General features: G+C 38.3%; 2 protein-coding genes across 2 annotated transcripts; both read left to right on the top strand.

The window, feature by feature from the left end:
- The first annotated feature begins 2,644 nt into the window (after positions 1-2,644).
- On the top strand, positions 2,645-3,686 carry LOC110057756 (octopamine receptor beta-2R-like). The gene has a single exon (XM_020764341.2). It carries the CDS (start codon positions 2,693-2,695, stop codon positions 3,593-3,595), a length of 903 nt encoding a protein of 300 aa, XP_020620000.2. The 5' UTR covers positions 2,645-2,692; the 3' UTR covers positions 3,596-3,686.
- An 8,005-nt stretch (positions 3,687-11,691) lies between these two features.
- LOC149101576 (adenosine receptor A2b-like) lies at positions 11,692-12,741 on the top strand. Its single transcript, XM_089275654.1, has one exon. The coding sequence runs from the start codon at positions 11,692-11,694 to the stop codon at positions 12,610-12,612; it is 921 nt and encodes a 306-aa protein (XP_089131780.1). The 3' UTR covers positions 12,613-12,741.
- The last annotated feature ends 429 nt before the right edge of the window (positions 12,742-13,170 follow it).

A 13,170-nucleotide genomic window follows, 5' to 3' on the forward strand; every position in this document is an offset into this window, starting at 1 on the left:
TATTGTTATTAGTGTAAGTATATAGTATTGTAGTAATGTATTTTAGTGTACTGTTAAAAAAAAATGAAATGTCTATATATATAAAACAAAACAAAAAAACATGTTGTTTAAAACTAATGGATTTCCTGGAAAGAAATAATTAAATTTTTGTTTGCACTGTTTGGGAATGGTTCTTTGTCTCCCTTAACCCTATTTCACATAAATTTCAACCGACAAACCTTCTTTTGCCCAGCCCCAAAAGGGAGGACTCAAGTATGAAATTGAAAGCAGTCATCATGGGAAATATGAAAGAAACCCATAAAAGGTATCAATCTCCCTTTGTGGGCCTTGCTCAAATTCATTTTAACCTCAAGACGTATCAATTTAACAAAACTACCTACTCACACATATATATATTTTTTACCTTTTCATATAGTTTTTTCCAGGTTATAGGCTGGAAGGTACTGAAATAACAATCAATCAGAGTTTCATATTTCACCTTAACTAGTTACCATGGCCTTGACTCACCAAATTATAATTAATTACCTCTGTGATTTTAAAGTTAAAAGCCTTCAAGTAGAGATGAGGCCTCAAGTTCCCCTTCTTCCCAACCCATGGTGAAAAGGGTAAAACATTTCTAAGTCGAGAAAGCGACATAATTCTGTTTGTCAGAATACCTATGTTTTATGCTCTGATTTATTAGAAGCTTTTCTGCGAAAGGTGAACTCCAAATGTGCTGCTGCTTGCATTAACTCCATTCAAAAGACAAAAACAGAGTTAGAACTCAGCTATCTCGTTAAATGAATTTTTAAATCCCGTGCATATGAATTTACTTTTCTATTCCTCTCCTCTATATATATGGTATCAATTTTGCGGTATTATAACTTGAACTATATTTTATGACTTAAAGGGGCTAGGTCACGCTATTTTAGGTGATTTTGTTTAATTTTGTTAATCATGAGCTCTAAATGTCAAATTAGCAGAGCAAAAGTCTTTCATTTGCAAAATCACGATTTTCCAGCTGTGTAAATGACATTTTGATATAAACTGATATAAATTTGAAAAAAGGTGGGCCGACGTTTCTTAAATTTATCCAAATGCAATCCATTTTAATCCTCTCCAGTTTTGTCCATCCATGTTCCTTCTTGGCTTTCCTGTGTTTTGTTTGAGATCTTCAATTGTTTTGAGCCGTTTTTGTGATAGTTTAGTTAATTCTATGACCATTTGATCAGTGCTGAAATTGCGTGACCTAACCCCATTCATAGCATTCTGTCATTCTCTCCTAAAATGGTCGGAGTATAAAATTTGCCTGCCAATTCATGACCTGTGTTGAACTGAAAGCAAATATTGCTTTGCAAGTGATTGCGCTTGGATGTGAGAGAGCTATATAGTATTTTCTTGAATAACGTGGCCGTGGTCAAGTATGCGAGAGCTTTGGACCCCGCTATCCGTAAGTGAAGCTAGCAAAAGGAATGTGCGATAGTATATACGTTTGAACCAAAAATGTGGTTGATGTTTGATTTTGCGACAATAAAAAAGGGCTCAAGTTTATTTGAACTTCCATTTAAATTTGCTTCCGTAATTTCTCTAATATTCGGTTGACTGGTGCTCATTCGGGAGACTCAAATGGAAGGCGTGATATGTCTATCCGGGATCTCTCTCCAGCTTACCCGGCATGCCTCAGGCGAGATATGTTAGCAGGAAAAAGATTTTACTGAGAACGCACCAGATTGGGACTGGGAACAGCAATTAGTTGATTGGTAAAGATTGAATTATTTATGCAATGAATTGAAAGCCATTTTGAAAGCCATTTTTATAAAAAAAAAAACAAAAAAAAAACCTCTAAACAATAATAAGAGTGCCTTTTTTATGTTTGGAAGTCAATTTACGATATCAGTATCTCCATGCTAATTATCGGTATGACCATAGATTAGCTAATTGGAGTAGGAAAATTACCGTAAGTGAGATAAAAGTTAATTGATGGTACGGTAAAAATCCATCAAGGTTCGCTATAGAACGTATCATTTGCATATTTAAATACACCTTTAAAAGCCTCTAAATCATACCATTAAAGTGATGTTGATTCTCCCACGTGTGTTTAATTGAACATTCTTCGTTAACGTTTTTTGTGTAAAACGTCTTATTTTTCAGCCCTTTTGATTTACCGCAAGCTTTTCTGTAGCCTGCGAACGTAGACTTATTTCCTGGGAAGTGTGAAACTCAAAGCGCGATGTCAATTGCATTGACTCGCTTTGGTTGAAGTAAAATCTTGTTAAACCAGACATACAACTAAAAACTGTCATTGAAGAACTTTCTTGGCGAGGGGGAGAAGGGAGAGTTGGGGGGCACACCTCCGCAGACAATTTCGCTTTAACTTCAAGCGTAACGGATATTTTCAGCCGTAAAACTTTTTTGGAACACTTTTCCGAAGAATTCAATAGTTCTAAACGGTGGCGGATCTAGGGGAGGGGCCCGGGCCACCCCCGTTATTTTGTGTAAAAAAAAAAAAAAAATAGCAGAAGGAAGAAAAGCCAGCAGGGCAAGCAAAAAAATTACTCAGCTATCTTTACCACACGCTTGGTCAATAACCTGATACGTCAAGAGAAGGTCTTAATATAAAGATGAACAGGTGGCTCTTAAAGGGCATTATATTTCAAAAATTATAATTTCACATCAGTGCTTAGAAGTTTCTCGAACTGACAGCTTCTTGATTATGGAAACCTGGTTTTGGATTCTTGGCTGGTCTCTTTCCATAATAACGATGGCTGGAAATGGATTTATTATCTTCCTTGTTTGCAGCAAACGGCAGCTTCGCACCAAAACCAACGCTTTTGTGATTTCACTGGCAGTGGCGGACTTCTGTGTCGGGATAAGCGTTGTTCCACCAATGTTCTTCTGTGAGATGGCAACTGGGTGTAACACACAACTTCACTGGATAAGTTCTCTAAGGTTGCTGTTCAGTTACGTGTCAGTGATGAACCTGTGCAGCTTAGTGGTGGATAGATACATTGCAGTTGTCAAGCCTCTGAAGTATTTGACTTTTATGACGCGCCGCCGTGTTATTGAAATGGTTTCCTTATCTTGGGGCATCCCAATTGCCTTTAGAATTTTTATCTCACTGAACTGGTTTATTTTAAAAAGACCTCATTTCTGGGACTTTCTGTTTTGGGCGACGGTGATATTTTTTGAGCTTCTTCCCTGTTTTATTTTGACAATGAACTTCGTATTCATGCTTCAAGTTGTTTGCAAGCACGAGCGTGCCGCCCGCTCCAGAGAAAAACAGTTACGTTACAACCATCATCGTATTTCTTTTAAAGCTCAGGAGAAATCCGCGGTCAAAATAATGGCAGTTGTTATAGGCTTATTTCTACTGTGTTACGGAGTTTACATCCGCTGTTCCTTGTTATATGTTTTCAGGAAAGTATTATGTAATGACAAAGAATATAAAATACCTCTTCTAGTTTTAAACTCCACCATTAATCCTTTAGCTTATGCTTTCTTCAAGAGAGACATCAAGAAGGAGATTAAACGACGTCTATGGTGTACTATCGTAAAAGAGCAAAACAAAATTGAACCTGTTGATAATGGTAATTGCCAACCCATTTATATCTCGTGAAGAGTTTCTTTTTTCAGCCCGAAGCCAGAATTACTATATTTCTTATAAGTTCAAGTTAAACAGGACAAAGAATAAAATGTTTTTTCTTCTCGGTTTGTCTTTTAGTGAATGTACCCGAGACGCAAAGAATAAAATTGAACTGGGATTATCATGATGTGAGCGAATCGTAGCAGAAAACGTTGACGAACTTTAAAGAAGTTTGAGAAATTCGTCTTTTACTGTTTTTAGTTAAACTAAAGACTGTCTTTAAAATTAACTAAACTACAAAGACACTGAACAGAGGCTCGTCCGTGGTGAGGATATTGCGTACACATGCAGCGATGTTTTTTCCGGCGATCTTCCAAAATAGAAAAAAAGATATATGTTTTGTAGCAAGGTGGGTTTTTCAGTAGCTCGTTGGGACCGTCTGGTCGATATGACAAGTATATCAATATATTTGTCTTTCCCTCGAAGTTTTAGCCGATTATGTGCAATCACACAGAGAGATCGTATTTCATTTGGGTAAACACGGCAAGTTTATCGGGGATATGTGCTGATGAAACATGCTTCAAATATAACTTATACCAGCACTGTGAGTTTTTTTAGTTTTTTGTTATCATTAAACTGGCTTGTTTCGTGTTCGCTATTCATTACTTTTTACAATTGCTAGGCCATTCGGACCACAAACTTCAAAAAAATACTTAGAGCGAGGACATATATGCAAAACAGTTCCTTTCCAGGTGGTCGACTGCCGTTTGATTGGTCAAGGAGATTGGAAATCCAATATTGAGACATTAACATGGGAAACGACAATTCTGTGTATCAAGTGACTATCGTTTTCGGTTGCTAAACAACTGTTTTGAATTTGCAGGCACCTGCTGTTACGGTTGTATTTGCGCTTTAGCAACTCTCATCTAGATTATTTTATTTGCATTTAAAATCAGTTGTCTAAAAATGTACCAATTGCTGGTTTTCAGTGTCACGCAATTCAAAATAGATCAAAATAAAAATCAAAACCGGTCAATAAATAAAGTCCAGAATCTGGGAAATGAAAGAAGGTAAATATGCAAAGACTCTAGCTAAAATTCTGGTCACAGCAATTTTTCTTACGCGAGATATGCGGAGAAATTTTTTACCCAAATTTATAGAGATTTGTATGCAGACGCCATGCTGGTGCCCATCCGTATGGGCACCAACATGGCGGCCGGAAACCAACAGAAACATCTGTCACTGAGTTTTGCTACAAAAGCGTGAATTTATCCCTCGAGGAGCTCTAAAACATTAAAATAATACTTTTTCTAAGACATGAACTGTTCAGATAGCCAAGTTCCCCGAAGTAAGTCACTTTTTTAACCATCATGACAGCTCTCTTGGTCGTCATGTAAGTGCCGCGTCACGCAAAAGCTTAGAAATTCAAGCGTAGTGTATCACAAAACCAAGAACCCATTCGGAGCGAAAATTTGTATGAATATTAGTTTTCAGCTGCTCTTATACATCATTTAAGTAAAATCTCAGGAAGATCAATAGTTTTGTAGTTCGAATTTTGGTGACGTCACGTGAAAACCAGCTATAAAATAAGAGCAAAGCAAAACGGTTCTTCCACCGAAAGCAACACGTTGAAACATCCCATAAGGAAGGCAATTGAGATCTGGCTACGTAAGCCCTATTTCAAGAGACAATGGCTTCGAATGAGCTAACATCTATGACACGGCTATTTTAGTTGGTCATTAACATTCACATTTTTTTTATGCTGGCTGATGAAGTTCTGATAGGTCGAACGAAATATTTCATTTTTAACCTTTCATTAGGCTCTGAGGGCAGGAAACTATTTTTGTTATATTCTAAATCAGGTCATGAGTCTAGCGCAGGAAAGCAATATATTTTTTTATTGCAGCTGTAACCTAGTTAAATTGCACGCAGAAGCACTTACATTACCCCGACCCAGCATCACGCCTTACTTGCAAGTAGACCAAAAATGGTTCAATCACAAAGATGCAAAAATTTATTGACATCAAGTATTAATAACTTTGTTTGCGCAAGTGTGGTTAGTTGTTAACAATCCCACTAATTTTTGGCCGACAGCGCCAGAAAAACTGCGGAGGATTCAACAAGGAGGATTTAACGAGCGCAAACACATTTTTTTTAATCTCACCATTAGCAAACGAAGGAAAATAAGACTGTCAAATTTGTAGACACAATTACAACCTAGTGAAGTCTACTCGATATATTAACTACCGGGTAGGAGCAGGTTGAATGAACGAGATATTTGCCGGTGTTGACCTTCCGACCCGTGCATTTCGGGTAATTTGCGTTAAAACTCGACACTGTTATTGAGTTTTGAGGCTAGTTTTTTCATAGTTATTATATCCTTTATTCAGTTATGATTTTCTAAACTTAACTGATTTTCACAGAAACGTCAAGTGAAGATGCCCTAAAGTACTATTCTAATATGTCTCTTCACTATCGTCGTCTTTTTGCAGCGTTGTACTTTAAATAAATAAAGTGTCTTTATTGTTCAAAAGATAAAATTACTTATCTTATGTTACATTTAAAAATAACAATGTTAATGGGCTACAATATGTCTCTAAATAAGATAGATATTTACTGATAGAAACAAATACAAAAATCGAATACAAAAAGTACACTATTTACAAAGCTACATTGTACTTAAAAACTATCCTATTAAAGAATGTATTCTTGAAACGGTCCGAGTGAATGGCGGGTATTGCGGAACATTTATTCCTTAAGTTGTATCTTGTAATCTTAGTCTCAGGGAAATTAGCTCTAAGTGGGTGGGTGCTTTGGTTACATAACACTGTTTATACATTAGAGACCTAACGACTTTGAACGCACCCATCTCCCCTTTTATTGTGGTTGTAATACAAGTGTTTACCATATACTCTATTCTAATGTGATTTTCCTCCGGTGGTCAAATACTTCGTCCATACCTGCTTTCATGGCGTTATCGAAAACCGTAACGCTGATACGCTATGGAAAAATGCCACTTTAAGGTTTCTTATGATCTGATATAAAACTGTCATCGTATGTTACGTGAAAGGTTCTCCAAAATTAAAGAATTTGAAAGAGATTCTCAAGGAATAGAACGGAATATGATATTAGCATTTTTGAAGACAACAAAAAAATGATGATTTAATGCAGATTTTAAATTAGATTGTTGCTGCGGAGCGAGCGTAGCGAGCGAGCAGCAACATAATCAGGATTTAAGAAGAATATATAGAAGGGGGTACGAATTCTCGAATTCTTCACTTTTTACCAGAATGCATTGCAGTTAACCAGACTGCACTGCGCCACTTTTATTGGAGTGCATTGCGCCACGAACAACACGAGGATGTCATACTCGTCGAGCCGTCGTCCTTTTTCGCGCGGATTCCACTGAGAAAGTTTGCTCTGATTTACCTGTAAAGCGATGTGAAGGAGATCGTGCTTGACTTTCACAAATCTTGCTATGCATTATGTGAAAGTTTGTAAATCTGGACGATTAATTGTGACATCTTAATCTTAGTATGTCATTTCCCAGCAGTCTCGCCTCCTTCGCCGAATTCTTAAATGAAGAGAAATCGTCGTTACTAAAGCCTGTAGAATAATTAAAACAAACGAAAACCGTGGAACACGCTGATTTCATAAATGCTGCAATCTATTCCTTTTCATCGAAACATGACTTTAAGCTAAAGCTTGAGCATTTTCACACATCGCGGTGGACACGTTCTCGACACAGTCTGTGTTCTTCTGTCGAGTTCTAGAGATATTTAATGCGTGCCAGAACAGAATTTATAAGTTAGATTTCTGCTCCTACAATTTCCACATCTTTCGATTTTCGTGATCTGGTAAAGAGGAGGCTGATGTGTATCGTTTTATGCCCAAACATACTTCAGATCACAATGTGCTTTTTTGTCTCGATCCTTTGTCACACCTCGCCATCGATGCGTCATCATGCATGAAGTTGATGCATACAACGACAGATTTTAAGTGACACCACGATTTGACACTACTTTGAGAAATAACAGTTAATGTAAGTCTTGGAACGCGCAGATAAATGAATCACGGCGTTAAATATGTCACTATCAACAGAATGTGCCGCAACATTACTATCTTTTAGATACCCTAGTTTAGTTAACAATTAATATACGGGGAACAAAATTTGCCTTGGTTACATAACACTGTTTATACATTAGAGACCTAACGACTTCAAGTTCTACACGAATTCGCAGAAGTTCGTACTGATCCGTTTCTGAGATCAATTTTCCGTGAAGGACAGAGACATCCAAGAGTAGTTGAATTTACTTGACAAGTTGATTCTCAGAATCTTTAGAATTATTGAATGGTGTAGAGACCTGTTTTTGCGTCCTTTTTTTCTTGCATTTTAGAAAAGGTGGTGAACGCAGAGGAAAGTTCATAGTTCAGCGTATGTTTGGAGATGTTGAGCTGATTTTTCAGTAGTAACTGAGAAAAATAATTTGGGCATCAGTAGGTATGACTTGACTCTAATTTCAATTGAACTTCTGAGGGTGTCTTCGCCTTCCCTCTTCGTTTTAATCTCCATTCCGGTTACAGAATGCTTTTCAGAATGGTTTGAGCTTCATCTTGAAATCTGACCCAAATAGCGTCAGGAATTCGGAATTCAAATTATGTGCGTAGTAGGCCCCCTTTTGACAATTTTGTGAGTCGTAGAGAATCGGACATAATGGTTATGGCGATTGGTTATAGTATCGTATCGTATCGTCTCCCAGCCAAGTCGCGTTCTCGGCTCAGGGTGGTCTGCCGGTTCTATTGTGAGCGGTGACTCCACTTTAGAGCACCCCCGAGAACACCTAGAAAATATTGTAATGCCACCATTATATCCTTCGAGCAGGCTCCTTTTTTTGACCGTTAGAGATTTGGCACTAGCTACACAGAGGATGAGTGGCGAGCTTGAACTCCTAAACAAAAGTGATTACATACGAAAAATCTCCCTTGCCTTGCAGAAAATTCAGTTACCATGGGAACAGTAAGATCCTTGACTCGCCAGATTTGTAACTCGTTGCCTGTGTGATTTTAAAGTAAAAACGTTCAAGTAGAAGTGAGATATCAAAAGCCCCTTCTTCTCACCCCATGCTAAATAGGGTAAAACAGTTCTAAGTTGAGCAAGCGACGTTATTCTTTTCATGTTGATCAGAAATCTCATTTTTTTATGCTATGATTTATTGGAAGCTCTTCTGTGAAAGGTGGAATTCCTAACGCGCTCCCGTTTGCATTGACTCCGCTTAAAAGGAAACGAAAGGGTTCGCAGTTGGCCAATGTCCAGTCATCATTGTGAGGAGAGAAAATCAGATAATTTAGTATGTTTTACATATTTGCTTTCGCTATCGGAAAATATAGAAATCCAACGTAGACATATTAGTTTTAGTTCGTTTTGCATTTCTAAATTAGAAGTTACTGTTCCAGTTCATTAACCGTAACAAACACCTGCTGTTTTGTGTAAGATCATAACTGTAGTTAGAATTGAACTGTAATTGCTACCTGCAATAGTCTTTTGTTAAACTGTTATCTACCTGTATTGCTTTTGAAAGTTATTAATCTTGTAAACGACGAATTTCGTTAACCAATCGAGCCTTCTGATATGTATGACATAATGTTTAGTTATGACTGTTTAGTAGCCTTGCGTGATCGCTTGGAATTATGTTTCGGCTTAAATAATCCTGCCTTGTAAAATATTCTTTGGTTACGTTTTGAGTACGTTAATGGATTAAACTCTACTGTTGGACGCAAGTAACTGCGTATTCTCTGTCGTCCCATTGGATTGTTTTGCTGTAACAGATCCCGAGTCCTCTAGGAGTCTGACAAACTCCGTCGCTGCAAGCGTGTTTCCCTCTGGACTGCTGTAACAAGGAGAACAACTCAAGAGGCCCAAAAAGCTGTTATCACATCTTGACCAAACGCTCTGTCCATAACCCTTATTTATCTCATGTTAGTCCTATTTAGCCTATCGTGAAGGAAAAAACTGCCCCCCCCCCCCGCCCCCTTCCCTGCATCTTCAAAATTATTCACTCTTTAGTAATCAAGCTAATATGGTGTGTCAAGCGTCAAAACTTGTTTATTTTAGTGGTAATAACAACAACCTCGTTCCCAGGGTCTCTCATCATACCGCCCCCTGAAGCGAGCGAAGAGAGACCCTGGTTGGGTCTGGTCACGTGTCTCCCAGAATCTGGGAGATGACAATTAAATTATTGAAGGGATGGGCGGCCTAGTAGGAATTTTGTCTATACTTAGCCCACGGGAGTGCGGGATGTGTTGTCACCAAAGTAAACCAAGAACGATATGTTCTGCGGCAATGTCCGGCGGTAATATTCTGCAAACGCCGAGGAAAACTTATCCATCATCTAATAGCGGAAATCCAAGTCGCTGAAGGTTGTATGGTTCAGTGAAGAACGTTACATATTGTAAAAATCTCTTCAAGAAGGCGAATGGAGAATTACACACCGCGACCGAGGTTGTGTATGGAAGATCTTTGACTCAGCTTTACCTCAGAATGAAGTGTAGGTCTTGTGAACGGCGATTAAATCATTCTAGAGAATTCAGGGCCTTTTAATTGATCACTGAAAGCTAAGGTCACTTCGAAAGGAGCGTCAAAGGTTGAAAAGATCTACTGAAGTTTCACCGCGCCGTCGGCGCCCCGAACTTTGCAGAGCGCGAAGGATAATACAACGAACTCGTCGCGTTATGCATTTCGCCGTCGTTGCTGATAAACTGGATTTATCTTCGACCGAAAGGACGCTAGAAGAAGAAAAAGACAAATATAATTTTTATTGTGTCGTTAATAAATTAGTGTACGTGACTCCAACGGTTCGTGACAATTGTGCACATTGTCATTTAATTTTCGATCTTTCGACCTTTCTTTACTGCACGCATGTTTCTGAGGGGCACTTTTTATGCTGTGTTATTAGAAGAAATGGAAATTATAAGTAGAGTGGGGTCGTTTGATTGTGTTGCAGCATATTTTTAGAGATCGTAGGTCTGCATGGTTTCCGCTGTAAACTGCACGTCGCTTCTCAGAGTGACACCTCTGTATAAATTTGCCATGCCGTGCTTATACTTTGTTTAGGTTCGTTTCTATTGCAAGATATGTTTTAAGGCTCTAAGTATTGGCTCTCAAGGGACAAAGATTAAAATATCCCTTGAACATCAATTTGATCAAGTGCATTCAAAGAAGAAACAACAATTACTCCGGGAAGAAATTGCGCTGCTCCACGTCCACAGTTGAAATGACTGACTTTCCATAAATCCAGTGGGTAAGACGGCAACACTGAAAATCAAGACCACTAAATTGCCTCGAGACAGACTTGCTTAACCTTTAAGTAAACGTTGGAATAGATATTACATGTATTCGAAATTTCAGCCTGAAAGCTAAGTATTAATAAACGCCGCGGGTAATGGCAGTCGCAGCGCGATGCTTCGAATTCGACAAAGCTCAACGCGACAAATTGCTGATTACAGAGGACCCCTCCCTGATGTTCTTAATTGTCAAAGTGGCACGTGACCAGACCCAACCAGGGTCTCTCTTCGCTCGCTCCAAGGGGCGGTAAGATGAGAGACCCTGGGAACGAGGTTGTAATAACAAGTCAATCATGACGTCACAGAAAGCCAAAAGAACGTCACACACTTTGAAATGTCGCAAACTTGGTTCAGCCCGACTAACGGTTTTTCAAATAATTTAGAAAAGCTTCAAAATTAATCCAGGAAAAATATGACAATACAAAAAATGTAAAGAATTTGAAATAAATCGTCATAAAAGCCAATTTCGAATTGACACAAAAATTTAAGCTTTGAGCTTAAATTTTTTAACAAAAACAATACCAGCCACTCTTTGAAAGCATGGTTGCCATAGAAAAATCTTTTCACAACAAAAATGATTCACAAAGTTTGACCACCATTGCTTGAACGCTGTTTTTATAAGAAATGATTGAACACAGGACCCCTTGAAGCTTCAGGCTAATTAGGTTAAGACGTCATCACGAAATGTCTTTAAATGTATTCTATTCTTGAAACATTATAATTTTCACATCAGTGTTTGGAAGTTTCTTGATTAATATCGGCATATACAAATTGACAGCCTGGGGAAAATGAAAACCTGGTTTTGGATTCTTGGCTGGTCTCTTTCCATCCTAACGATGGCTGGAAATGGATTTATTATCTTCCTTGTTTGCAGCAAACGGCAGCTTCGCACCAAAACCAACGCGTTTGTGATTTCATTGGCAGTGGCAGACTTCTGTGTCGGGATGAGCGTTGTTCCACCAATGTTCTTCTGTGAGATGGCAACTGGGTGTAAACCAGAGTCTTATGCGATAAGTTTTGTGAGGTGGCTGTTCAGTTACGCGGCTGTGACGAACCTGTGCAGCTTAGTATTGGATCGCTACATTGCAGTTGCCAAGCCTATGAAGTACTTGACTTTTATGACGCGTCGCCGTGTTATTCAAATGGTTTCCTTTTCTTGGGGCATCCGAGTTGTCTTAAGCACGATTTCCGGACTTAACTGGTTTATTTTTAAAATACCCCTCTTCTATGACATAATTTTCTGGATATCTGTGATATTTTTTGAATTCCTCCCATGTTTAATGTTGATATTCTGTTTTGCATCCATGTTACATGTCATTTGCAAGCTTCACAGCGCAGCTCGCACCATAGCGAAACAGTTACGTTTCAACCATCGCATTTTGTTTAATTGTCAGGAAAAATCCGCGGTCAAATTAATGGCAGTTGTTATAGGCTTGTTCTTACTGTGTTATGGATTTTATATTCGCTGTACGTTAGTATATATATTTCAAAATGGTGAATGTAATGATCAAGAACATAAAATACCCCTTCTAGTTTTAAACTCCGCCATAAATCCTGTAGCTTACGCTTTCTTCAAGAGAGACATCAAGAAGGAGATTACACGACTCTTCCGCTGTATTGTCGTAAAAGAGCGCGACAATATTGAACGTGATAATGTAGACAATTGTTTTACTGCAGAACTAGAACTCGTTGACACTGTGTCTCGTTGAGTTATTGTTCTTATCGATAGGAGTAACTTAAATAGGACCAAAAAGAAAAAAAAGATTTAAAACCATCTTGATACTCTCCTGGATTAGTTCTGAGACTGTCTTTGAAATAAACCTAGCTATAAATGCTGATACCAGACGTTGGGTTGTGTGAAGAGAGTCGTAGTTGACTAGGATGTGTATTTTTTTTCCGGCAACCTCTAAAAATATTATGTGTTGTTAAGCAATTGCACGTACAAATGATTTGCCGAGTCTTCATGACAAATATATCAATATCTCCGGCGCGTATCCACTCTCTTTCAACCGAGTATACGAAAATTACAACAAAACTAATACAGCTAATATACTGATGTAGAACCCGCCTCAGCTGTAGATCATCATTGTACTTTGTTCTAGTTTTTTTACATCATTATTCTGACTTGCCGTCTCTACAACTTATCAGTTAGCCATGCTGACAATAAATATCACAGAATGGGAAGAAGACGTATGCAGAACAGGTTTAAAATCGAAGGTGGTCGAAGCTTTTTTGATTGGTCGAGGGATCAGATAACCAACACCGAC

This window comes from Orbicella faveolata, unplaced genomic scaffold (genome assembly GCF_042242905.1).
Source record: "Orbicella faveolata isolate gen_17 unplaced genomic scaffold, um_ofav_v1 contig_37, whole genome shotgun sequence".
NCBI lineage: Eukaryota > Metazoa > Cnidaria > Anthozoa > Scleractinia > Merulinidae > Orbicella > Orbicella faveolata.